This window comes from Chiloscyllium plagiosum, unplaced genomic scaffold, assembly GCF_037043375.1.
Source record: "Chiloscyllium plagiosum isolate Xiang-an unplaced genomic scaffold, Cpla_swu_hap1 HiC_scaffold_8, whole genome shotgun sequence".
NCBI classification, from domain to species: domain Eukaryota; kingdom Metazoa; phylum Chordata; class Chondrichthyes; order Orectolobiformes; family Hemiscylliidae; genus Chiloscyllium; species Chiloscyllium plagiosum.
The window spans coordinates 55,336,803-55,364,065 of record NW_028270146.1 but is presented as its reverse complement, the minus strand read 5'-3'; the positions used below and the strand labels follow the sequence as shown (position 1 = coordinate 55,364,065).

At 40.2% G+C, this 27,263-nt stretch overlaps 1 protein-coding gene across 6 annotated transcripts in view; it reads left to right on the top strand.

The window, feature by feature from the left end:
* Positions 1-27,263, top strand: part of fermt2 (FERM domain containing kindlin 2) — a 148,231-nt gene that overhangs the window by 115,748 nt on the left and 5,220 nt on the right. For 4 of the 6 annotated variants that reach the window (XM_043697669.2, XM_043697665.2, XM_043697667.2 and 1 more), the window contains 6 exons: positions 128-177; positions 3,282-3,406; positions 4,817-4,923; positions 8,097-8,318; positions 23,178-23,198; positions 23,730-23,854. In XM_043697669.2, coding sequence (XP_043553604.2) covers positions 128-177; positions 3,282-3,406; positions 4,817-4,923; positions 8,097-8,318; positions 23,178-23,198; positions 23,730-23,854 — 650 coding nt within the window. The remainder of the gene's footprint in view (positions 1-127; positions 178-3,281; positions 3,407-4,816; positions 4,924-8,096; positions 8,319-23,177; positions 23,199-23,729; positions 23,855-27,263) is intronic. The other 2 variants (XM_043697670.2, XM_043697668.2) reach the window with 1 other exon arrangement.

Genomic DNA, 27,263 nt, shown 5'->3' with positions numbered 1-27,263 from the left:
TCATATTCTGTTAATAACCAACGCAAATACAATAGTGAATTGCATTTGTTTTTTTTAAAGTACTAAATAATGAATATTATCATACTATCAAATTGGACGATTAACTGAGAATTTATTCCCGTTTTAGGGTGATATCACCTCTATTCCTGAATTGGCTGACCATATTAAAGTGTTCAAGTAAGATTTTGTTTGTTCACATTTTCCAAGCTAACTCCTCCCTTATCCACTATTCTGTTCACTTTTTTTTGTTTCACTTTCTTGGGGGTAATGTTTCTACAATTAAATCCTGTCTGCCCATTTTGACCAATGTAACCCTTTTGAGAGTCTTTCTTTATAAAATTAGAAGCAAGTTTTTTTTCTCTTGAGCTGGCAAACAGATAAGACTTATAGAATGTTAGGCTGGTGGGATATATGTTTTATTTTGATTTAGCTATAATTGTGTGAAATGTGTGCTATAATCAGTAAATTTTTTTTGCTTAAACAAATGTCATCCTTTTGTTTGAGAAGCGACTGTGCTGCTACTACAAGTGCTTTTGCTTTGAAGTTGAAACTTATTCTGCTCAGTTTTAAACTATGAATAAACCTGATCTGATGTTTTTGTATCTCATCTGATTCAAGCCTCAAGAAATTGCTGTTTATAAGTGTATTTTAAGCAGCAGGAGCCTTTTACCAACTTTGTTGAAACTAATCGAGAAGTAACTCTTTTAGGGGTAGTGAAGTTAGTAAACATTTTTTAGGAAAGGCATTGTGAATGGTGCTGGATGAATAATGAATTCAAAGCCATTATCGTGTTTGGCAGTAATTACCCTTGTCTCATTTGGCCCTTCGGTCAGCACAATCATTTCATAGCTTTTAAGCCTGCACCCATCACGTTGATAGATATAATGTAAGAGTTCTCTGATGTATCGTGGCGTGTAACCTTTTCCAAAGCACTGTAATATGTTCCATTATTTTGCAGCCCTGTGGCACTGAGTTTTCTATCTGAACTGTTTCAGCATGATGAGGTTGCAGTGAGTTGTTGTCGGCTGTGTCCCCCGAAGTAATCCCCTACATTACTGGAAAGTTGAAATAATAGGAATGTTGCAGGGTGAAGGGAATCTTGACAGCTGCTTTTGAAACCAGCACTGATTTGATCTTTCTACAGTGATCACACATAAGCTAATTGAATGATGGCTTTTTGCTGTTGATGAAAGCGGCTGGTGCCTTCAGGGCTAAATCAGTGCAGTCTATATAAGTGTTGGTATCTATGGGAAAGGTGATCTGTTTGTTGACTGTGGAAAGTAGGGCATTGGTGACTAGCTTCATACAGTTGCACATTGCATGCTGGGAATGTGGGAGATGTACTGTGTTTTGGGCAGCATATATATATTACATGTGGTTAGTAACTTTGACAGCTAATGGAAAAGCATAGTCACCTGATCCAGCAAACAGCAGGTCTTATCGCAGAATGCTGCGGAGTTCAGTGACATTCCACTGAATGAAGCATAACCTTGCTAATATCCAGGACTTTGACGCTGAATGTACAGGTTCTTTCAACTGTGTAAGGCTATCTATAGTAAAGTCATTACATGTCTTCTCTCAGATTCACACACTGTATATTCACTTTGTTCCAATCTCTATAAACTGAAGCTCATTTAAAACTATTGCCAGTAACCAAACTAAACAATGTTCACTGGCTGGTCACTGACCTATACTGGCTCCTTGTTGAGCAGTGCCTCAATTTTAAAATTCTCTTCTATAACCTTTTTCCATTCAAGATCCCTGAATTTCTCCTATTCTTGCACATTCCCACTTTTAATCACTTCACCAATGGTAGGTGTGTCTTCAGAACCTCTACCTCTGAAATTCCCTGTCAACGACTCTCCATTTCTCCACAACTACTTTTCTTTTAAAGTGCTTATTAAAAGCAGTCTCTTTGAACAAGAGTAAACCATCTGAACTGCTATTACTTTATGTGGCTGGTGTCACATAATATTATTGTGAAGCTACAGTTTTCTACATTGAAAGTAATATGTAGGTGTTACTGGTAGTGCTCTGCTTTGCCCAACCATTTTTCCGAAGTAACAACACATCAATGACATTGTGAAAATTTATTCAGGATGAGCAAGGCAAAAAAATGACAAAAGCAATCTCCGATCTGAAAAATGCTTTAGGGCCATGATGCATAATAGCACATAACCTCTAATAAATGGAATGCTTCCAGTGTTGCATGTTGTCAAATACACAACTCCAAGGTTTTGTCAACTGGATTGACTGTTGGCTAGAAATTCTGAGCAACAAAAGTCAAATAGCATCATGGCCCTAGTAATGTCGCAGGATTCTAATTCACAACCATTCCTGAGGTACTGACTTACCTCCAGATGAATGCTTGAATCAATGAAAGTAACTCCAGAATGAAAATCACAACCAGTGGGAATGGCTTGTCAATTGTCAAAACCTCCACCCTGGCATGCTTTGTTCACACAAAAACTGAAAGAATTGTGGATGCTATAAATCAGAAACAAAAACAGAAATAGCTGGAAAACCTCAACAGGTCTGGCAGCATATGTGGAGAGAGATCAAAGTGAAACAGTTCTGAGGAACGGTCATTCAACCTGAAACATTAACTCTGTTTTCTGTCCACAGGTACTGCCAGACCTGCTGAGCTTCTCCAGCTATTTCTGTTTTTGTGCCTTGCTCACATGTTGAGTTAAAATCTATTATTTCTGTTTCTCATATTCCCTCCTAAGCAGTTAAATTTATTGCAAATCTCACTTTACAGCATGATGAGTTTCCAATAGCTAGCTGTTTTTTTTAACGAGAGTGTAGTACAGTCTTAACCTCCGTTCTCAGGGGACCAATTTCTCAGTGCTGAGTAGCAAGTTCACTGTTTGCATTTGAAATCTAAACTCATCTACATTATTCACAATCCTAATGCCCTTTGCAGATATCTATGAAGTACAAGAATATATTGCAGTTTTAGCATTTATTTTTCTTTATGGTAAAGTTTAAAACAAATGGAAAAATGAAAAACTTTCCCATAAAGATAAATTAATCACTTTAAATAATCCATTTAATCAGAGGAAGAGGGTGGTGGTGACTGTATGTTCCTTTCCTAGCGAAGAAGATTGAGAATTTATTTTGATGTTGCATCAAATTATTTGCAAGAATGCTGACTATTTAACTGGAACATGGGGTCAGTACATTGTCAGCTGGAAGTTTTAAGATCATCCTGCGAATTCTTAAACTTCTGTTGACCTACAAGTGACTCGTTATAAATAATTCTTTTTTGCCTTCTGTAGACCAAAGAAATTAACACTCAAAGGTTACAAGCCATATTGGTGCACATTTAAAGACACATCCATTTCATGCTACAAAAGCAAAGATGAATCCCATGGACCTCCAGCTCATCAGATGAACTTGCGAGGTAAGACCTACTTTTATTGTACCAAAATGCAATGGTATTTAGTATCTGCTGGTGAATGTACAAAAGCATACTTCCACTAATAACTAACTATTTGTTGCAAAATCGTCTCATCTTTTTTGACAGTTCCCTCCTGTCCTACATTTTTAGGCATAGTTTCCAATACTTTCTTTGTACCTATGTTTATCCTATCCTTGCAATTCGAAGAAATGTCTTGGCATGTGAGTCATGCCATAGAATCCCTAAAGTATGGAAACGGGTCGTTTGGCCCACGCCGACCCTCTGAAGAGTATCCCACCCAGACCTATCCCTCCCCTATGGCTGTAACCCTGCATTTCCCATGTCTAATGCATCTAACCCACACATCTCTGAACATTGAGTAATTTAGCATGTCCAATCCACCTAACTTGCACATCTTTGGACTGTGGGAGGAAACCAGAGCACCTGGCGGAAAACCACACAGGCACAGGGAGAGCATACAAACTCCACTCAGACAGTCACCCAAGGGTGGAATCGAATCCGGGTCTCTGGTGCTGAGAGGCAGGAGTGCTTCCCACCGAGCCGCTGTGCCACTCATTTCTGTTAGTGTGCTACATAATTGTGGGCAGCACGGTGGCACAGTGGTTAGCACTGCTGCCTCACTGCGCCGGAGTGTGGGCAGCACGGTGGCACAGTGGTTAGCACTGCTGCCTCACAGCGCCAGAGACCCAGGTTCAATTCCCGCCTCAGGCGACTGACAGTGTGGAGTTTGCACATTCTCCCCGTGTCTGCGTGGGTTTCCTCCAGGTACTCCGGTTTCCTCCCACAGTCCAAAACAAAAAGGTGCAGGTTAGGTGGATTGGCCATGCTAAATTGCCCGTAGTGTTAGGTGAAGGGGTAAATGTAGGGGAATGTGTCTGGGTGGGTTGCGCTTCAGTGGGTCGGTGTGGACTTGTTGGGCTGAAGGGCCTGTTTCCACACTGAGTAACCAAAAAAAATTGTTCTATTCCTAATTCTACTGTTTTTTTTAACACTGTCACAATGTACCTGTATAAGTAGCTATTATCTTTAGCAACAGTGTAGCTCACTAGCAACAGAACTAGTTTCCATTTAACTTATCAAGGAAGAGCCATGGAAGCAGAGCAGCAATATTTGGGATCATTTTATTTACTGTCCAAAATTAAGAATAAATGCCATTTAAATAAGCTACAAGAGTGTTTCTGAATGCCAAGACCTGATTACTATTCACATCTGATTCTAAACTAGGTGATAAGCATTTCCATGCATTCATTCGAATTTTGTTCGAAACTGATGGATGAATCATTTGCCAACTCCCCGTATTAAATCCACAAGTTGAATTTTTCTAAAGTAAGCCATCTTTATACTCTTGACCATGAAGCTACAAGTGATATTTGGTTTAACTTCATGTAACAGGTTGTGAGGTGACTCCCGATGTCAACATATCTGGCCAAAAATTCAACATCAAGTTGCTGATACCAGTGGCAGAAGGGATGAATGAAATTTGGCTCCGCTGTGATAATGTAAGTATTAATCGTACATTTATCTCCTTTTTTAGAATCCAAATGGAACTTACTCCAAAGAAAGATATTTACACTTCTTTCATATGAATGTTTATCTTGAAAGAAAATGCACATTTACTGTAATCCTATTAAAATCTGATTAGGCTCTGAGAATAATTTCTAGTTGCAAATTAACTTTCATTTCCTGTTAAGATTTCAAATTTGTGATTTATGATTGTTTTGGTTAGTCAGAAGTTGACTATGTTGGATAAGTACGTACTTATAGTGTTAAGGGTTTAGATGGAGAGGAATTTGTTAAGCATGTACAAGAAAACTTTCTGATTCAGTATGTGGATGTACCTACTAGAGAAGGGGCAGAACTTGACCTACTCTTGCGAAATAAAGCAGGGCAGGTGACTGAGGTGTCAGTGGGGGAGCACTTTGGGACCAGCGACCATAATTCTATTAGATTTAAAATAGTGATGGAAAAGGATAGACCAGATCTAAAAGTTGAAGTTCTAAATTGGAGAAAGGCCAATGTTGACGGTATTAGGCAAGAACTTTCGAATGCTGCTTGGGGGCAGATGTTCGCAGGTAAAGGGGCGGCTGGAAAATGGGAAGCCTTCAGAAGTGAGATGAAGAGAATCCAGAGAAAGTATATTCCTGTTAGGGTGAAAGGAAAGGCTGGTAGGAATAGGGAATGCTGGATGACTAAAGAAATTGAGGGTTTAATTAAGAAAAAGAAGGAAGCATATGTAAGGTATAGACAGGAGAGATCGAGTGAATCCTTAGAGGAGTATGAAGGAAGTAGGAGTATACGTAAGAGGGAAATCAGGATGGCAAAAAGGGGACATGAGATAGATTTGGCAAATAGAATTAAGGAGAATTCAAAGAGTTTTTACAAATACATTAAGGACAAAAGGTAATTAGGGAGAGAATAGGGAGCCCCAAAGATCAGCAAGGCAGGCTTTGTGTGGAGCTGCAGAAAATGGGGGAGATAATAAATGAGTATTTTACATCAGTATTTACTGTGGAAAAGGATATGGAAGATATAGATTGTAGGGAAATAGATGGTGACATCTTGTAAAATGTCCATATTACAGTGGAGGAAGTGCTGGATGTCTTGAAATGCATAAAGATAGATAAATCTCCAGGACCTGATCAGGTGTGCCCTAGAACTCTGTGGGAAGCTAGAGAAGTGATTGCTGCGCCTCTTACTGAGATATTTGTATCATCGATAGTCACAGGTGAGGTGCCAGAAGACTGGAAGTTGGCTTACGTGGTGCCACTGTTTAAGAAGGGTGATAATGGCAAGCCAGAAAAATATAGACCAGTGAGCCTAACGTCGGTGGTGGGCAAGTTGTTGGAGCGAATCCTGAGGTACAGGATGTGCATGTATTTGGAAAGGCAAGGGCTGATAGGGATAGTCAACATGGCTTTGTGCATGGGAAATCATGTCTCACAAACTTGATTGAGTTTTTTGAAGAAGTAACAAAGAGGATTGATGAGGGCAGAGCAGTAGATGTGATCTATATGGACTTCAGTAAGGCGTTCGACAAGGTTCCCCATGGGAGACTGATTAGCAATGTTAGATCTCATGGAATACAGGGGGAACTAGCCATTTGGATTCAGAACTGGCTCAAAGGTAGAAGACAGAGGGTGGTGATGGAGGGTTGTTTTTCAGACTGGAGGCCTGTGACTAGTGGAGTGCCACAAGGATTGGTGCTGGGTCCTCTATGTTTTGTCATTTACATAAATGATTTGGATGCGAGCATAACAGGTACAGTTAGTAAGTTTGCAGATGGTACCAAAATTGGAGGTGGAGTGGACAGCAAAGAAGGTTACCTCAGATTACAACAGGATCTTGACCAGATGGGCCAATGGGCTGAGAAGTGGCAGATGGAGTTTAATTCAGATAAATGTGAAGTGCTGCATTTTGAGAAAGCAAATCTTAACAGGACTTATACACTTAATGGTAAGGTCCTAGGGAGTGTTGCTGAACAAAGAGACCTTGGAGTGCAGGTTCATAGCTCCTTGAAAGTGGAGTCGCAGGTAGATATGATAGTGAAGAAGGCGTTTGGTATGTTTTCTTTTATTGGTCAGAGTATTAAGTACAGGGGGTCATGTTGCGGCTGTACAGGCCATTGGTTAAGCCACTTTTGGAATATTAAGGGACAAGGTTTTCACACAGGGTGGTGCAGGTATGGAATGAGCTGCCAGAGGAAGTGGTGGAGGCTGGTACAATTGCAACATTTAAGAGGATTTGGATGGGTATATGAATAGGAAGGCTTTGGAGGGATATGGGCCGGGTGCTGGCAGGTGGGACTAGATTGGGTTGGGATATCTGGTCAGCATGGACAGGTTGGACCAAAGGGTCTGTTTCTGTGCTGTACATCTCTATGGTTAAAAACTGATGTGAATATTAATGTATTTTTTATTAAAGTGAACTTCAAGTGAAATGTTGAGAAAAAATTCACCATGAGAAACATTTCTAAGCAAAATGTTTTTCATTCTACTCAAATCCACAATTTTCTTTGTTCAGCATTTCAAAGTGAAATGCGTTACAGGTGAACTACCTGAGTGACTAAATAACAAAGGTGCGTTGATTGCAAATATCAATGAAACAAAATCTCCAAACAAAATCCTAAACACTCTGAACAACCTCTCAATCCCATGTAATAGAAGTGAAATTTGATTTACTTCATCAAAATAAATCATTGAGCCTAATCATGTGCTGCCAAAATTGATGAACATGATTCATGACAAAATTGTGTAATTAACATAGAACGTGATTTATTCAGCCTGCCTAATAAAACAACCTTGTGCACCATTTGTTTACTGCCTGTATCTTTTGAATCCTTGGTCGGCGGTTGCCCTTGTGTGGCCGTGTGACATGATTAGACAATGATAAGTTAACTTTAATAAATACATTATAATAGTAATGTAACACATCACTTATTTGTACATGATACTGGAGATATATTGTCCACTGATTCTGATGCCAATGAGATTTCTCTTATAGCTTTTCTATTTAGTGTGGGGGAGAAAAATGAATATAGCATGATCATGGTAGATAGTTTAAATAGAGTTTTTTTGGTAAATGTTGTAATCCAAGAGAAAGTGAATGTTTGAAACATTTTATATTAGGTAACATACATTCCTTTTGAAGTTAACATTGTGATTTGTTTCATTAGGAAAAGCAGTATGCACAATGGATGGCAGCCTGCAGATTAGCATCAAAGGGCAAGACAATGGCAGACAGCTCATATAGTCTTGAGGTGCAGAATATCTTGTCGTTTTTGAAGATGCAACATTTAAACCCTGATCCTCAAGTTATTCCAGACCAGAATTCAACAGACATCAATCCAGAATGTCTTGTGTCTCCTCGCTACTTGAAAAAGTATAAAAATAAGCAGGTATTTTACTGAAATCATTTTCTGCTGGCTTACAAATAGCATGCAACTTCATTTTGTTTCATCCCACAGCATGAGATAATTGCCTTTGATAAGTTATGAATGAGTATCTTGGATATATACTGGTTGAAAATCTAAAACCATACAAACCTGTTCAGCCTCAAAACATATAAACACGTTAAGCATGCATAGTATCAACCTTGTTCCAAGACAAACTTGGAAAACTTGAATATCATTAAATTTTCAGGATCATTTCATAGAACATAGAACATAGAAGAATACAGCGCAGTACAGGCCCTTGGGCCCTCGATGTTGCGCCGATCCAAGCCCACCTAAACTACACTAACCCACTATCCTCCATATACCTATCCAATGCCCTCTTAAATGCCCATAAAGAGGGAGAGTCCACCACTGTTACTGGCAGGGCATTCCATGAACTAACGACTCGCTGAGTGAAGAACCTACCCCTAACATCAGTCCTATATCTACCCCCCCTATCCTTCGATCAGAGATGGCATTATGCTGTCACTATCGGTAGTGTTGGCTTTAGTGTATCTGTTTTGTTTTGCTTAGCTGTATATAGGTTATGATGTGGTCGAAACAGTACTCTGTCTTTCACTAATTATTTCTTATCACTTGGCTTATGGATGATTACCTAATCCCAAGAGTTTTACTTCATATGCCTTATTTTATAGTGCATAGAAACCTTGGTCAGAAACTTTCATTTCCCTACTGAGTAACTATCTCCTTTTCACCTTAAAAGTTTTGAGGTTATTTGCAAGAAATATTTTTGCAAGCTCTCCCCAGTTCAACTAAATTGAATAGTATTTGCTGAAATGGAACCCTGTAAAACTCTTGCGGTTCAAGATAGATAATTGAATCAAATAATAATTCTCCTGTTTCTAATGTGAGATTGGGAGCATTTTTGCAGTTTGGTGATTCTTGAAATTTTATTTCCAGGAAGTTTCTTAACTTAAATATCTGTATGGAACATACAGAAGATTTCCTAAAATTAGCCTAATTTCTGTAAGAACCATTCTTTCCTCCTCCTCTGCCACCCAACACCTGCCATAGTTTTAATCACTTGAAAATGCTGAACAATCCCAAATGTACTACAGATTATAATAACAACCAATTTAATAATTGATTGGGCCGGCAATGTGGCTCACTGATTCAGGTCCGCTGGAAGCTAAAGAACCTGTCTAGGCATGCGTGGGGGCAACTGTTCCCTGGTGCACTCATCCTTTCCATGGTAACATTTTGGCTAATCAGTGTAAATTTCCCAACCACTCAGCATGCATTATCAAATGCCATATAAATTATTGTTCTTTTTGAATTTGGTATTCTTGCATCTGGGTGGTAGGTGTCAGGAACACGTTGCCAGCAGAGGTAGTAGAGGCAGATGCAGTAGATTCATTTAAGATGCGTCTGGACAGATGCATGAGTAGGTTGGGAGCAAAGAGATACATATGCTTAGGAAATGGGCAACAGGTTTAGACAGTGGATTTGGATTGGCTCAGGCTTGGAGGGCCAAAGGACCTGTTCCTGGACTGTAAATTTTCTTTGTTCTTTCTTCTATCTGTCCTGACAAATGTAAGACTAAAAGCTTTGATAGCAGGTTCATTTTTTTTATTCAACAGTACTCTGGTTCTGTACAATCAAGCAACCATTGATATATGTTGCCAAGGACGATAGAGAGCATTCCCATGCTTTTCTTTAAAATAGTGTCTTTCGATCATACTTGCCTACCTGAGAGGTTAGATGGGCCATCAGTTTAACAGCTCAGCTGAAAATTAGCATTCTTGCCTGTATAATATTCCCATAATATTTCATTGTGCTAGATTTTATGTTTAAGTCTGTATCATGGAAATTGAATCCATAATCTTCTGATGCGAAAGGAAATGCAACATAGCTGACACCCAGGTTGACACCTTCAACTCTTCACAAATGTTGAATTCTTAATGAAAAACAACACATTCATGTCCCTATTTTGGGGATAGGATATGATTCCCAACTGGATTATTTTAGGTTGGAAGTATGGAAAAAGTTGACATGTTTAGACGACTTGAGGATCATCTGGGTTTAATTAATTATTTGAAGTTTTCTAAATCAGTAAAGGATACATGGCCTGCTGGTATTTATCACCTATTTACCTTCTGGGCACGTCTCTTAATGGGTTTATGACTTAAAATTCAAATGTGGCCATGTCCTGCAGTTATTGCAATAATTTAATAACTTCAGTGATGCTTATTTTTCACATTGAGACAATAAGGCAATATTTAAAATTTCTGAGTTTAGATGCAAAACTGCATCTGACTACCAATTTGAAAAATATAAAATCACACTTTCATGCTCAATAGTTAACAAAAGTCGAATCTTCAGATTAATAAATTAACTTAATGCCAAGCATCTACAAACCAGTCCATTTTCCTTCACACTTTTCTGCTGCCAGTTTGCGCATTACAAACCAATCAAATCCTATAGCATTTCTATGGTACTTGGAAGAAGAACCCTCTTTCTCCATTCCTTCCAACATATTGTTTGGAATCTTGCTAAACCGAGCACTATTGACCCATTTTTGAGTTCTTGTTTCGGTTGCTCCTTTTTCAAATAACATCTCCAGTATTTTAGAAGGTCATTTGATTGGGGGCATTTGTTGGAACCTTTCACTGGCTCTGTAAAAAAGCTGCCTGTTTTTTAATTTTGAGTATTATATACCTGTAACATCTAGAAAATGGAAGCATATACAATTGGAGGTAACAGGTGATGTTAATGATTGTGGGAGGCAAGATAGAGAATAGGGTTGTATAGAAGATTCTCTGTTGCAGTGCCATTCCTCAGGAATTTGTACAGATACCTCAATATCAGCATTCATTACAAATGACTTGGATAAAGAAGTTGGGAGTTACGTCTTCAGATTTGCGCACAGTTTGTTGTGATCTGGGAGCAAAAAGCTACAAAAGGATATAGAAGGCTGATTAATTGGGCAAAACAATGCCAAGCATATTTCAATTTTAATAAATGTGAGCTCATCAGTTTTTGATTTGAAGAAGAATTGGAATTTTTTTTAGTAACATAAACCTATTTTCTCTTCTAAAACCTAAGCTGCCAGCTGTACAGATTTTTAAAAGCTGGTTCTCAAAAATCAAAAAAACCATTGGAATGTTGGCCTTTATTCCAAGGGCTTTGGCATTCAACAGTAAGGAAGTGATTGTCAAGTTGTACAGAGCCTTGATCAGACCCTAATTGGGATACTGCATTCAGTTTTCAGCATTGCAACTTCACAGAAACGTACTTGCTTTTTTGAGGGGTTATTATTCAAATTTGCCACAATGGAATGGCACTTGCCATGGTTTGTTTATGAAGTATTCAGAGGGGAAGAGTTTGAAGGATGATGTAATTGAGCTGTTTAAAATGGATAAAAAGTTTTCTGTTGAGAAACTTTAATATTAGAGCTACATCACTAAGGTTTGAAGTCAGGAAGTACATTTTCACACAAAGGATAATGGAAATCTGAAATTTCTGCTTGCCCTGCACAGATCATCTGCACTTATACCCACCTTGTGAATGCCAGCATAAAATCACTAATTCCACACATTGCTGCAGGTTGATTCTAACTAATCACTTTTTTCAAGAGAATGTACTGTGTTCCAAGTGCAGAGATGTGCAATGGGAAGTCCGCATCTCCACTCTCCCTTATAGCTCAGTGGACTGCTGAGAGAAGCTACACAAAATGCTGCCTCTCAAGTTGAACATTGTCCAATAGGGAGCTCAAGTATTTTGGGACAATTTAGCAGTCTACATAAACTCTGAAATGCTGAATGCTAATGGAAGGATGGAAAAGAAGTGTCTCAAGATTGCTCCCAATCTGTTCACTATCATGAAACTTTACTACACAACACTTGCCTGTCAGATGTTGATTGAATCTGTGAGAGCAACCGACTCAGAGCACCATCTGATGTTAGTGCGTAATCTCAATTACTACTACTTTCTCTCTAAGTGTAAAGTGTAGAATTGCCTGAAGGTACCCAGCAAATAATCAGAAGGAAACATTTCTTCAGTGGCTGAAAAATTCAAGGACTGTAAATATAACCAGGTCTATGTGGAGTTGGACTGACCAGAGACTGCTTGCCAGAAAGCCAACAGTAATTCATGTAATGAAAGAAATCCAGCTGTTTTGTGTTGAAAGAAGATTTCAGTACTCCTGCTGGACTACACAATGCCCTGTCATACTGTCTAGGGCGTTGCTCCTCGTCAATGTCATGATCCTCATCCCCATCTTCCATCTTCAGAAGATTACTGTTGGTTGCCTATTTCCTATGCATCCAGGACATGCTCCCATTTGTTGGTTCCAATTCTGAAGGTCACAGCATGCCACAATGAAGAGGAACACTGTTTCTGGTCTGTACTGAAACACCCTGCTGGAGAGGTCCAGGCATTGACATCTCATCTCAAGGAAGCATATGGGCTACTCCACGTTAGCCCTGATGGGCTGCTATGATTCAAAGTTCTGTGTCAGTCTGAGGATTATTATAAAGTCGTGTTTAGGGGAGTAATCCTGGTCTTCCAGCAGCTATTCCTGTATGGCCTGGGGATCTTGGAAGGAGGTAGAATCCTGCGGGTTCTCTACTGTGTATGTATCATGCTGATCTCAGGACATCTGACAGACCTCCAAATCCTGCAACAATGATCACGTAGAAATTGAGCATTAATGGAAAGGAAACCTTTTCTGTTGACAGACTCTGCAGGTTGCTGATAAGCTACTCTCAAAAGAAAATGGATGCAATCTGGAGGATCCTGTTTCTAGGGAAAGCTCAACAATGGTAAAGAATCTGATTGTCAGGTTGCTTGAGCATTAATAATAACCTAAACGCCTTTATGGGTTGAGGATTGGGAATGCCACACAGGGCTCCACTTGCTCCTTGAAACAAGCCTCTGGTATGAAAATACAACATAGCTGTAACTTTGACTGTCAAAGAGTTGGGATAACTGTCCATTCTTTCTATGTACTTAACGTACTGCAGCAGGTGACGCAGTTTGGTGATGATGGCAAAGGAAATCATTGGTCCTGACAGCCAACGACAATCGTTGTGAGATTAGTGTACGTGAGGTCTGGTCACCTTTCTCTGCCTCCTTGGGGGCACTTTGCTGCTGCTCCTCATCCTTTTCAGAGGCAGTCCAGCAGCCACTAGAGATTGCTGGATTTGACGACATTGTAATTGCTCTCACTTCTTCAGTACTGTCTTTATCTGTGTGCAGCAAAGCCACAAGGAATTCACTGACTACAATATCCATGTCTGATGCATAAGCTAGTAATCTGTGGGGAAGGTCACAAACAGAACAATATTTCAATAACAGTTCTTCTGAGTCCTTGCATCAGTCGTTACAAAATGACATGTTATGTCCTGACTATGTGCATGGAGGCATTGTCATGTCCCGATAAGGAAACCTTGCGTAACCTTATCCAGATGTATGTTGCAGAACCGAAGTGATGCACATTAATTCACTATCATAGCAGTCCTTCCTCTCAAATAAGGCTATCCTTGAACATCACAGACCAAGTGCTTGCATACTTGCAGTTGTGTGTGTAAATGTGGCAGCTCCAAAATGTTGCAGTCCAAGTGGTTCAGAATTGGCAAACCTTGGTTAAGACTTTTAGTTGCCATTTTGATGAGGTTTAGTTATGTGACATAAGGTAATTATTACAAACTATGCACCGGGCATGATACTTTAGACCATAATTTTTTAACAGTGCCTACCCCCACACTCCAAAGAGAGAGATTAATTTACTCCACCTACTCTGCATGCAATAGCAACCATTTTGTCTCATTATCGTTCAATTGACTTTGGATCAAAGATGGCAAAGTTTCAACTTTGTCTCAAAGATTGCTAGCTCCACCTGAAATACAGAATGACTACCCCATCCAATCCTCCTTGTTCCCTTTTACTATCTATGTCCCCAGTGACATTGCACCCTCCCTTTCTGTTCATCGTTCTCCATATAACGATTAAAGAATGAAGACCAGTACAGCACAGGAACAAGCTCTTCGGCACACCAAGTGTGTTCCTATACACAAAGGCATTGAGTCATCGAGAAGTACATCATGGAAACAGACTCTTCAGTTCAACTCGTCCATGTTGTCTATCCTAACCTAATCTAGTCCCATTTGCCAGCACTTGGCCCATATCCCTCTAAACCCTTCCTATTTATAGACCCATCCAGATGCCTTTTAAATGTTGTAGTTGTACCAGCCTCCACCACTTCCTCTGGCAGCTTATTCCATACTCGCACCACCATCAATGTGTAAAAGTTGCCCCTTAGGTCCCTTTTAAATTTTTCTCCTCTCACCCAAAACCTTTGCACTCTAGTTCTGGACTCCCCACCCAGGGAAAAGACGTCATCTGCTTACCCTAACCACGCTCCTCATGATTTTATAAACCTCCTATAAGATCATCCCTCAGCCTCTGATGCTCTAGGGAAAACAGCCCCAGCCTATTTAGCCTCTCCCTATAGCTCAAACCCTCCAAACTTGGCACCATTCTTGTAAATCTTTTCTGAACCCTTTCAAGCTTCACAACATTGTCTAATAGGAGGGAGACTAGAATTGTACACCGTATTCCAAAAGTGTCCTAACCAATGTCCTATATAGCTGCAACATGACCTCCCCAATTCCTACACTCAAAGCTCTGACCAATAAAGGAAGGCATACCAAACACCTTCCTCATTATCCTATCTGCCTGCAACTCCACTTTCGAGAAACTATGAACCTGCACTCCAAGGTCTCTTTGTTCAGCAACATTCCCGAGGACTTAACATTAAGTATATAAATCCTGCTAAGATTTGTCTTCCCAAAATGCAGCATCTCACATTTATCTAAATTAAACTCCATCTGACACCCTACAGCCTATTAGTCCATCTGATCACGATCACATTGTATTCTGAGGTAACCTTCTTTGCTGTCAATTATACTTCCAATTTTGGTGGCATATGCAAACTTACTAACCATAAATCCTATGGTCACGTCCAAATCAAGTCTTTCTAAATTAAAAACTTTTTGCCTCTAAGCAATCCATATCCTTCTATTCCTTGCCTATTCATATACGTCAAGATGCCTATCGGATGTTGCTGTTATATCAGCTACTACCACCACCTCTGGCAGCATGTTCCAGGCACTTTCTCTGTGTAAAAACAAAAACTTACCTCTCACATCTCCTTTAAACTTGCCCCTTTACCTTAAACCTAAGCCATTAGTAAATGACATTAGTCTGGGAAGAAGATTCTGATAATCTATCCTATCCATGCCTGTCATAATTTTGTAAGCTTCTGTCTGGTCACCCCTCAGCCTTCTACATTGAAATGAAAACAAATCAAGTTTGTCCAATCTCTTCTCATAGCTCATACCCTCTAAATGAGGTAACATCCTGGTAAACCTTTTCTGTACCCTCTCTAAAGCCCCCATATTTTTATGATAGACTGACGATTAGAACAGGACACACATTCCAAATATGACCTGACTAAAGTTCTATAAAGCTGCAGCATGACTTGCCAGTTACCCTATTCCATGACCATATGTCCTCTTGACTACCTTATTCACTGTGTTACCACTTTGAAGGTCTGTGGACATGTAGGCCAAATAACTCTGTATGCTTCTAAGAGTTTTGCCATTTACTGTATACTTCCCTCCTGCATTACATGTTCTAAAATATCACCCCACATTTGTCCAAATTAAAATTCAATTGCCATTTCTCCACCCAAGTCTCCAGACTATCTAGATCCTGCTGTATCCTCTAGCAATCCTCCTCAAAATCCACAGCTCCCCAAATCTGATGCTGAACTGAGTTGATTAAGTTGGAAAAAGCACAGTAGTTCAGACAGCATCTGAGGAGCAAAAGTGTCAATGTTTCGGACAGGACCCTTCAGGACTGGGGCTGGGGAAGGAGGGATGAGAGATAAATTGGGGGGTGGGACTTGGGAACGGTAGGTGGAATGGTGATAGATGGGCGAAGGTAGGAGGTGATGGTGATAGGTCGGTGGGAAGGAAGATGGACTGAAAGGTCAGGTCAAGAGGGTGGATCTGAGTCAAGGTTGGACCTGGGTGGGGTGGGGAGGGAAGATATGGAAACTGGTAAATTCAATGTTCATGCCGTGTGGTTGTAAGTTCCCAAGGTGGAAGATGAAGTATTCCTTCTCCAATTTGTGGGTGGCCTTGTGTAGGTGGTGGAGGAGGCCCAGAATAGATATGTCCTCCGGGGATTAGGAGGGGGAGTTGCAGTGGATGGCTATTGGAAGGTGGAGTTGGTTGATGCGTATGAACCAGAGATGTTCTCTGCACTGTACCACGGGTTTGCACTAGGTCTATTTGATGTAGAGAAGACTACATCGAGAGCACCGGATATACAAGTAAACTTAATCATCAGACCACCTACATTCCCCTCCAATATATTACAAACAACACTGATCCCCATGGAGGACCACTGGTGACAAATCTCCAGTCAGAAAAACAGCCTCTGCCTTTTGTGATCAAATCCGTTATGATCGTTGATCCCAAGTTACTTTTGTATCAGCCTGACATGAGGGACCTTGTCAAAGGCACCATGATGATGTAGTGAGCCTGGAGGTTTGCTGATGCCCTCCCACGGACAAGGGCAGGCAGCGAAGGTGGTGTCCATGGAGAGTACATGGTCATTCTTGTGAAGATGGATTATATGCTTGCTCGAAAGTGAGCTGCGAGCTGCTTCCAAGTTACCATTCTGACTTTAATGTGAGGAGTTAGTGCTGTGTTGTTTCTTGACGAAGGGGAGCAGAATTGTACACTGCATGCAAATGAGGTGAGTCGAGTGAGTAAAGAGATGCAAATGCATGGAAGTAAGGTAATCTCCACTCATTTAACAAGATTTGATGAAACCTTAAGGGGAAACTTAGAATTTTCTCTACATCGAGAATCTGATTTTTTTTTTCATTGTTGCCTGTATGTTCCCAACTTTCTTGCCATTACCCAAACTGCTTCAGGGAGTAGTGAATTTCTCCATGTCTATTCATGAAGCCTTGAAAGATCAAGTAATAGTTGTTTGAGGAGGAAATCCTTTTTTGAAAATGTTAGCCTGAGACAGAGACAGAGCCTATTGTAACTGATGATATTATGTACTCATTCTGTATGCAGTTGTAATATGCATCTACTTTGATTACTGCTGGAAAATGTATGTGTGCTCTGATTTATCACGTGAAATGCATGACCTCACAAGTTTGGGGGCATTGAAAGTTATAACTGCAATTTTATTATCATAAAAGATTACTATTTAAACAAATACTAAATTTCAAGATAATTTCAGCCTCATTTGAAGGCTGCAGCTATAAATTACAGACAGAAGAATTTGAGCATCTTTAGACCTGTCCTACAGAGATCCAGTTATTTTCTGGCACCCAGCAGTAAATTCAGTATGTAAAGCACTGAGGAGTGGTTGAATGATGCAGGCACGTGTACAAATCCCCTTTTATACAATATTTGGTCAAGCAATAGGTAAGGGTGAAACACACAATAGTGAGGGGTCTTTTTGTTGCACACCTCCTGATAAGCCTTACTTTATTATCCAGATGTCAATTTAGAGATTGGTTAATGGTGTTTCCACGATTTGCATGGATAACCCAAATGGTGAAAAATTACAAATACAAATACCTGCACTGAGAAGCTATGCAAAGATTCCTGGTTCAGCTGTGTTTCACTCTGCTGGCATTTCCGATCTGGGAAGAGTGATATATTTGAGGGCAGTTATTGCTGCCCATGTAACAGTTCCTTCCTGTTGGCAGAAGTCTTACAATGACAAAAAAACAGGAAAGAAAAAGTCTGTTTCACACCAAACCAGCGTGATTTGATATAAATGAGCTTTTGTATTCCTCAAATTTGTCCAGCAGAATGAGTCACCAAAAATATGCAGCAATGTACTAGACAATGCACAGGATATCTGTACAGACTTTGGACTTGATCATTGCTGTACAAGGTTACAAAGTTCAGAGCTTTAAACATTCATCTGATACATTCTCCTTTTTTTTATTTTTCAAAACAAATACTTCGAGTTATAAGAGCAAGATTTTGTCAGATTTCTGTTTTAGGGATTGAGTTTAATTTTGAATAAATTTGGAGGGAGGAAGAAATGAGATGCTAGAAGAACTGGTGGAGGCTGGTGCAATTACAACATTTAAAGGCATCTGGATGGGTATATGAACAGGAAAGGTTGAGTGGGATAACAGCCAAATGCTGGCAAATGGGACTAGATCAGTTTGGCTATCTGGTTGGCATCGATGAGAGTCTGTTCTGTGCTATATAACCATGACCTGTTCTGCATTTGTACGGCCTCTGTGTTAAGAGTGAAAGGTGAGGAGGTAGGGAGAACAGGTTATTCAATCAGAAGAAGGTGCAAATAGGTAAACTATGAATAAAGCATCTGTGCTCACTTTGATAGAGTCTTAGCTTGGGAAGTCCCAGAAAAATGTTACAAATGTCAGGTGTGGTGACTGGGTATACTAGGGCTTCACAAACTGTGCCTTGCAAAATTGGGTTCTGGAGCTCCAACCAAATCCTAAAAGATATGTACTTCCTTTTTTAAATCAGGCAAGTTTATTTAAAAATGTGGGCATGGCCTATGTGGCCAAAACTCACCTAGGAAAATTCACCGAGATTGGCTCAACATTTTTCAATTAGAAAATGGTTGCCTGAGTGAGGTCCTAATGAAATACTTGGATGTTTTTCAAGAAGGTCTAGGGACTATCAGAGTAGTCAAGGCCACTTTGCATATTGACCAGGAAGCAATTCCATGATTCTGCAAGGCCCACCAGTGTCATTTGCCTTATGGGCAAACGTTGAGACAGACATCAGAAGGTTGGAAAGTGAAGGAATCATCAAAATAATCCGGTTTGTGGAATGGGCAGCACTGCTAGTGCTGATTATGAAGCCCAACAGGTCAGTTCGCCTTTGTGGGGATCTTTTAACAAGCGGTAAACTGCATTTTGCAGCTGGATAAATATCGAATCCCTTGTATAGAGGATTTTTACGCAAACCTGGCAGGGTGGCTTTTGTTCATGAAGCTGGACATGAGCAATGCATACTTGCATTTGTGGTTAGATGGGGATTCGCAGAAGTATGCCACAGTTAATAGCCATAAGAGTTTGTACCAATATACAAGACTGCCGTTTGGGCTATCGTCAGCCTGTGCTATTTTTCAGTGGATGAGGAAGAGCATTTTACAAAGTCTACCCCAGGTCACCATTTGCCTAGATGATATGCTTCTCGCAGGGAAAACCAATAAGGAGCACTTAGAGACCTTGGACATAGTCCTTAGATGTTTCTCCCAGGCAGGCATATACCTTAGAAGGGAATAATGTATTTCTACCACCCCAAATGACCAACTTAGGCTACAGAGTCAACAAGACTGAGTTAGTTAGAAGATAAAGAAAGGGCAATCAATGGTGCCCTGGCTGCCACATCTGCAATGGAGCTTAGGTCTTTCCTTGGATTAGTGAATTATTACAATGCCGAGTGCCATCCCTGTCTGGCCACACCCAACCCCACCTAGCCCTCCAGTCCACCCCTGCCTGCCCCCAACCCCGCCACCTGTTTGCACCGACCCCTCCCCTTCTACACCAACTGGGCAGCCGGACTGGACACCAACAACAAGACTGCTGCCTTTGGGGGTTGGGGTGAGTCTCCAAATAGAGTGCACATGCACACACACACACACACACACACACACACAGCCGCACAGCGCGCGTGTACACACACACACGCAGCCCCCCACACAACTTTTTATTGCAACATTTTGACAAGTTCCAACTTTGCCATGTATAGGAAACTGTTGGAGAGATTATCTGGGGAAGGGGGGTTTTGGGTACACCCCTGTGTAGAACTCCAGGGAAAGTGTGGGGAGAGAGAGGGACGGTGAGAGGTCAGTCATTTGGAGATGGTGCCTGGGGTCCCATCGATGTTCAGGACTGTTCTCGGCAGCATTTCAGTAAGCAGAGTTCGTTTTTAATCTAAAAAAAGGTGCGATCAGTGTTGGAAACACCACTTTCATGTAATGTTTCTATCGGGACCTTGACATCTCCTTCGGATAATCCAATATTTGGATAATTGATATTTGGATAATCGAGATTCCTCTGTATATAGTTTTGGAGCTAAGGTTTTTAAGTTTATTATTATAAATGGAGAATGTTGATTTCTCGCTGCTTTTTGTAGTCCCTTCACTCTGCCGCTGTTAAAGGTAAAATAGTTACATGCTAATCATAATTATCACAACCTGTTAATTAGTTTTAGAAAAAGAAGAATTAGCTTGTTGTGAGCATTTGGGGAATTTCTGGAATGAATGCTTATAAGCTAATGAGAGAATGCTAAATTGAGTTCATGGGGCTAGTATCAAAGTTCTGCATTGCTTGCACTTGCACAAGGCTGTCACAGAATTTTAGCCATAATTTGCTTGGTGTTATGTACTGCAGTCATCTCTGAAATATTTTCACATTAGCTTTGTCCCATCACTTTCAGAAGGACCAATGTTTCCATTGAGTTTAGGAGTTAGGACATCACGTTGAGGTTGTACAGGACATTGCTGAGGCCACTTTTGGAGTACTGTATACGGTTCTGGTTGCCCTGCTACAGGAAGGATATTATTAAATTGGAGAGAGTGCGGAAAAGATTTACAAGGATGTAACCAGGTCAGGAGGGTTTGAAGTATAAGAAGCTGGATAAGCTGAGACATTTTCACTAGAGCGTAGGATGTTGAGGGATGACATTTTATAGAGGATATAAAATTGTGAGGGGCATGTATAAGGTGAATAGCAAATCAGAGTTCAAAGGTCAACGGCATAATTTTAAGGTGAAAGGAAAAAGATTTAAAAGAGACCTGAGAAGCAACTTTTTCACGCAGTGTATATGGAATGAACTCCCAGAGGAAGTGGTAGATGCAGGTACAGTTACATAATTTAAAAGACTTTTGAAATTTAGAGGGACATGGGCAAAATGCAGACAAGTGAGAAGGTGTTTTAATTTGGGGAAACTTGGTCAGCGTGGATGAGCTGGACTGAAGAGTTTGTTTCCATGCTGCATGACTCTGTAACATCATGAAGCTTTTCTTTTTGCTCATAGTGAAATTAATTTATGATCCTCAACAGGTTTTGTTTCCTGTCCATTCTCACAACACCCCACAACATGGATTTTTATTAAATGCTCTCAGCTTTTTCTTCTCTCATGGAAATAGTCTCAGTATCTCAAGTGTCATCTATGTGTTAATTTTCAGCCTATTTCTTTCTTTATAGTTGGTGCCAAATCTGCCATTCTACTTGCATTTGTCTTTATTTCAGATATCCAGCATCCATCTTTTGCTTTTCTAAATTACAGTTTCTGCATATCTGGCATTATTATTATGAATTTTGCTGTTGCTTAATAACCACGTCTGAAATAAATGCCAGGTTAGAGTCCAACAGGTTTAATTGGAAGTAATAGCTTTCACCTGATGAAGGAGCGTTGTTCCGAAAACTAGTGTGCTTCCAATTAAACCTGTTGGACTCTAACCTGGTATTGTGTGATTTTTAACTTTGTACACCCCAGTCCAACACCAGCATCTCCAAATCATGAAATGAATGCAGTTTTCAAGACTTGGCAGTATCTGTTGACGGTTTTAATGTTTTAGGTTGTGACCCTGCCAGAGCCTCTTTCTAAGCCTATGATTCTTTTGGGCATTTTTACTTGTATTTTCACTAAGTAAGCAACTTGAGCTGAGCCTCGTGTCCCACTGTTATATACACTGTTCGATGAAGATTTATAATACTTCTCCCAAAATATATTGCCTCCCATTTATTCACATTTAATTGCATATGGATCCATGCTACAAATTCTACTAGTAGTCTATTGTCTTAAAATCTTCAAAAGGCTTATACTTTTAGCCAAACCTTTTATTTATGGATAATCCTCAAATTTTGAAGTTGTGCTTGTGACATCCAAACCCACATATGTATACGCAGGACAAAATAAATCTAGCATTTAACCCAAGGTAACCCATATCCTCTCTCATTGTGAAAACTCATAATTGTGTATTATATCAATATTCATACTTTTTTCAAGACATTTGTATTTATATAATTATATAGTACCTTTAATACTGAAAGTGTCTGTAAACTTCACAACGTTGTAATCTAGGGAAAGAAAGTCTACAAAACAAAGTGCCATTTTATCAATTACTGTATGAAGTTCAAATGTGAGCTATATTCTCATTTACATAATATTAATCATTTCTGGTTTCCATGAGATGTGCATAATGCCATCGTAACTTTAGCTAAACTATACTTGCAAAAGAATTACTTTTGTATTTCTAAAGTCAATAATTCAGAAAGAAATGTGAAGAGCACATGGCAGACATTAGTTTTTACTTGATATGTAAACGTGCTGCCATGTTTGAGTTTACTCATTTAATTCCAGTTAGTTTTCTAAAAGTTTGATTATTACTATTTTACTGTGTTCTTAAGCTGAGTTATATAGTTTTAAAGTGCAGATCTTTAGTTGAATACTTCTTTTGCAAATGATATGTTTATGGTACGTTTGCCCCAAAACAAAAAAAATGTTAACTACTTGGGAATTAAAGAATATTCACAGCACAAGAATTTATGTTGGTACTTTTTAATTGGATTCTTTTTGCATTGTATGTTTAGGATTTCATCTTCATTGAAGTTGCAGGAACATTAGTAATTCATTTTGGGTTTTATTCCTGAGTGGGTGGGAGGCAGATCGATGGGTGTGAAAAGCTGTTTGAGTGCTTTGGTTGCCTTATTCTCACTGCATTTTCTTTCAACTTCCTTTTCCCTCTTCACGCTGCCCTCTTCAGCCAGGCTATGTAAGGGATTTGGTAAGTGGACAGTTCAGTCACTGTGATGGGATGAATGTTTTTGTGTTATGTATGTGGGCTCCTTTGTGTGTCAGAAATGTTAAATGTTGATATTGAAGTGAAAACCTCCACTGGATCCAAAGTGGGAGATAAAGGATAATCAATAAATGAGAATATTGTAAGCTCAGTCATTTAAAAAAAGATCTGGCATTGAAGAATTAATATTAAAGTGTGTTCCTTCCTTGACATTAAAATGTCTTGGCGGAAATGAATTTTGAGATAAAAGGCGTTAACATAAATGTAAGACTGTTTACATGACTGCACAGCTACCAATTTGGTTGACCTGTGATCATGTGACGGTGGATGTTTTTTCTGATTAATGTTTTTTTCTAAAATAAAACTAACTTTTTATAGACATAGATGTGTCTATGTTTCTAACCTTATTACTCTGGTTTTTACTATTCCTTTTTTTGCCCTTCTTGTTCGGTGCTGTTCTGATATCCATTGCTAAGGCAATTAATGATTTATAATTTGGTTTTTTTTTTCCTTTAGATCTCTGCCAGAATCCTTGAGGCCCATCAGAATGTAGCTCAGATGAGTCTCATTGAAGCGAAGATGAGGTTTATCCAGGCTTGGCAGTCACTTCCTGAATTTGGTATCACTCACTTCATTGCAAGGTAATGTTGTTAAAGCTATAACAAATTATAAATTATCTAATAGCAACCTGAATGCTTGCAATAATTTCCAACATTTGAATGCAAAGATTTGTGTCAACCTTCTCTGGCAGCCATTGAAGTTACTATGATATTGATTTTTAAATAAGTAATGGAGGGTTCTACACTCGTTTTCTTGTCTGTATTATAATGAGTCATCAACTGAAGGAAATTTTTCATCAAAAGGGTAGGATGGGGCGAAAACTTTAGTGTATCCTTAATGTTGCTTTTTATTCAAAGGAAGTTTGGATCTTGACTAGCTCCGTTTCAAAAATAACATTAGCTGAATTCATTCCAATAATTCCAATAAATATATTAGATTTCTTTTCCATTACCCCATCTCAGTTGATCCCAGATACTCTGTCCCATCTTCTGTGGAGTATGTAGCTGCTGTGAGGCCACATCCACATTGGAAAACATTTTATATAAGCTCCTATTTGACAAACCTGTAGCTACATACTAAGTTGCCGGGGGTTGTTGCAAATCTACTTAATGACATTATTTAAGTTCCTACCTGCCACAAGATAGTGGTAAACTCCTGGTATATACCAAAAGGTGACATCCATAACTCAAACGCCATTTAGTTGCTCTGGACAGAACACTGGAAGGGTATGGATTTTGATTGTATTCATTGCAGTTTCTAATCAGTATGTTTGGATTCGAAGTACAATTGCTGAGAGGAGAAATAAAAGAAACATGTGTCCATGGGATTGTTCTACATTTCCCACTTAAATGCAAACACAAACATTTGAACATATTCGGTCCCTTGAACCTGCTCCACCAGTTAATAAGATCTGATAACCTGATCGTAGCATCAAATCCACTTTCCTACCTGTGTCCAATAATCTTCCAACTGCACAACCCCCCCCACCAAGAATCTATCCACCTTTGTCTTAAAAATATTCAAATCCTCCGCTTGAGTTGTCTTTTCTGAAAGAGAATTCCAAAGACCTACTGTCTTCAGTGAGAAAAGAATTTGCCTAGTCTCTCTGGAAATATTGGATGTATTCATAATTATCTTCCTAAATTATATAGACTCTGGTGGGGTTCCTACAGATTGATGGGTGCCACATGTAACTGCAATACTTTAAAATGGGAGAGGGGGGAGAAAAATTATTTACAGACCAGTTAGAAGACATGACAACAAACATTTGGAAAGTGTAGGTTTGGAAAGAGGAATGATGCTTGACAAATCTAGTGGAGTTTCTTGAGGATGTAACTTGTTAGAATAGATAAGGGAGAGCTAGTGAATGGGGTCTATTTAAATTTTCAGATGGCTTTTGATAAGGTGTTTTCATAAGAAGTTAATGGGCAAAGTTTAAAGCACTTGGGATAGAGGATATTATGTTAGCATGCATTGAGAATTGCTTGACAAACAGGAAGCAAAGAATGAGAATAAATTGGATATTTTCCAAGTGGCAGGCAGTGACCAGATGGGCATGACGAGGATCAGTGCTTGGGTCCCAGATTATTCACAATATTTATGACCTGGATGAGGGAAGCCAAATACAACATTTCCAAGTTTGCTGATGACACAAAACTTGGCAGAATTGTGTGTTGTGAGGAGGATGCAAGGAGGTTTCAAGGTAATTTAGGCAAGTTAAGTTAGTGGGCAAACACTTGGCAGATGCAGTACAACATGGCTAAATGTGAAGTTATACTCTGCGGTATGAGAAACAGAAAGAAAGAGAATTCTATAAATAGTGATATATAAAGAACTATGGATGTACAAGGTGTCAATTAAATTAAAGGTAACTTGTCATAATCTTACCAGACCGTAGGGCTGTTCTCTTGTTAGTGAAGCTCGTGGTGATTTAACCTGAGGGTCAGGTGATGGGAGACGTTGAGAAGGCGAGCCCTTCATGGTAACTGCAGTCGATGCTGAATGAAACCCATGCTGCTGGCATCACTGCATTGCAAACCAGCTGTCCAGCCAACTGAGTTGACTGCCTTCCAAATTGCTTGTTGCACCTGTCTACTTTCATTGGGGATGTCAATGTTATTCATGGTAAGAGATTTGAGTTCAGATGTAGGGATGTCTTACTGCAGTTGAAACTTTATTGCTGGAACAGCACAGCAGGTCAGGCAGCATCCAGGGAACAGGAGATTCGATGTTTCGGGCACAGGCCCTTCTTCAGGAATGAGCAGAGAGTGTTCAGCAGGAGAAGATAAAAGGTAGGGAGGAGGGACTTGGAGGAGGGGAGTTGGAAATGTGATAGGTGGAAAGAGGTCAAGGTGAGGGTGATAGGTCGGAGTAGGATGGAGGCGGAGAGGTCAAGAAGAAGACTGCAGGTCAGGAAGGCGGTGCCGGGCTGGAGGGATCCGGCTGAGACAAGGTGGGGGGAGGGGGGATGAAGAAACTGGTGAAGTCCAAGTTCATCCCCTGCGGTTGGAGGGTTCCCAGTCGGAAGATAAGACGCTCCTCCTCCGACCGTCGGGTTGTTGTGGTTTGGCGGTGGATGAGTCCAATGACCTGCATATCCTCGGTGGAGTGGGAGGGGGAGTTGAAATGCTGTGCCACAGGTTGGTTGGGTTGGTTCGTCCGGGTGGCCCAGAGGTGCTCTCTGAATCGCTCCGCAAGTAGGCGGATCCCTCCAGCCCGGCACCGCCTTCCTGACCTGCAGTCTTCTTCTTGACCTCTCCGCCTCCATCCTACTCCGACCTATCACCCTCACCTTGACCTCTTTCCACCTATCACATTTCCAACTCCCCTCCTCCAAGTCCCTCCTCCCTACCTTTTATCTTCTCCTGCTGATCTCAGCCGGATCCCTCCAGCCCGGCACCGCCTTCCTGACCTGCAGTCTTCTTCTTGACCTCTCCGCCTCCATCCTACTCCGACCTATCACCCTCACCTTGACCTCTTTCCACCTATCACATTTCCAACTCCCCTCCTCCAAGTCCCTCCTCCCTACCTTTTATCTTCTCCTGCTGAACACTCTCTGCTCATTCCTGAAGAAGGGCCTGTGCCCGAAACGTCGAATCTCCTGTTCCCTGGATGCTGCCTGACCTGCTGTGCTGTTCCAGCAATAAAGTTTCAACTTTGATCTCCAGCATCTGCAGACCTCACTTTCTCCTCGAAGATGTCTTACTGCAGTAATAAAGGGCCTTGGTGAGATCATACCTGTGAATAGCTTTGATTTCCTTCCATTAGAAACGATATACTTATCATAGAGAGATTGCAGTGAAAGTTCAATAGGTTGATAATGGAGATGACTGGATTGTCCTATGAGGAGCGATTATGAGACTGGGCCTGTTTTCATTCTAATTTAAAAGGATGAGAGGGCATCTGTTTGAAACACAAAATTCAACCAAAGTTCAACTGACCAGATGCCAGGGAGAATAATTTCTGCAGCTGGGGAATCTGGAACGAGTG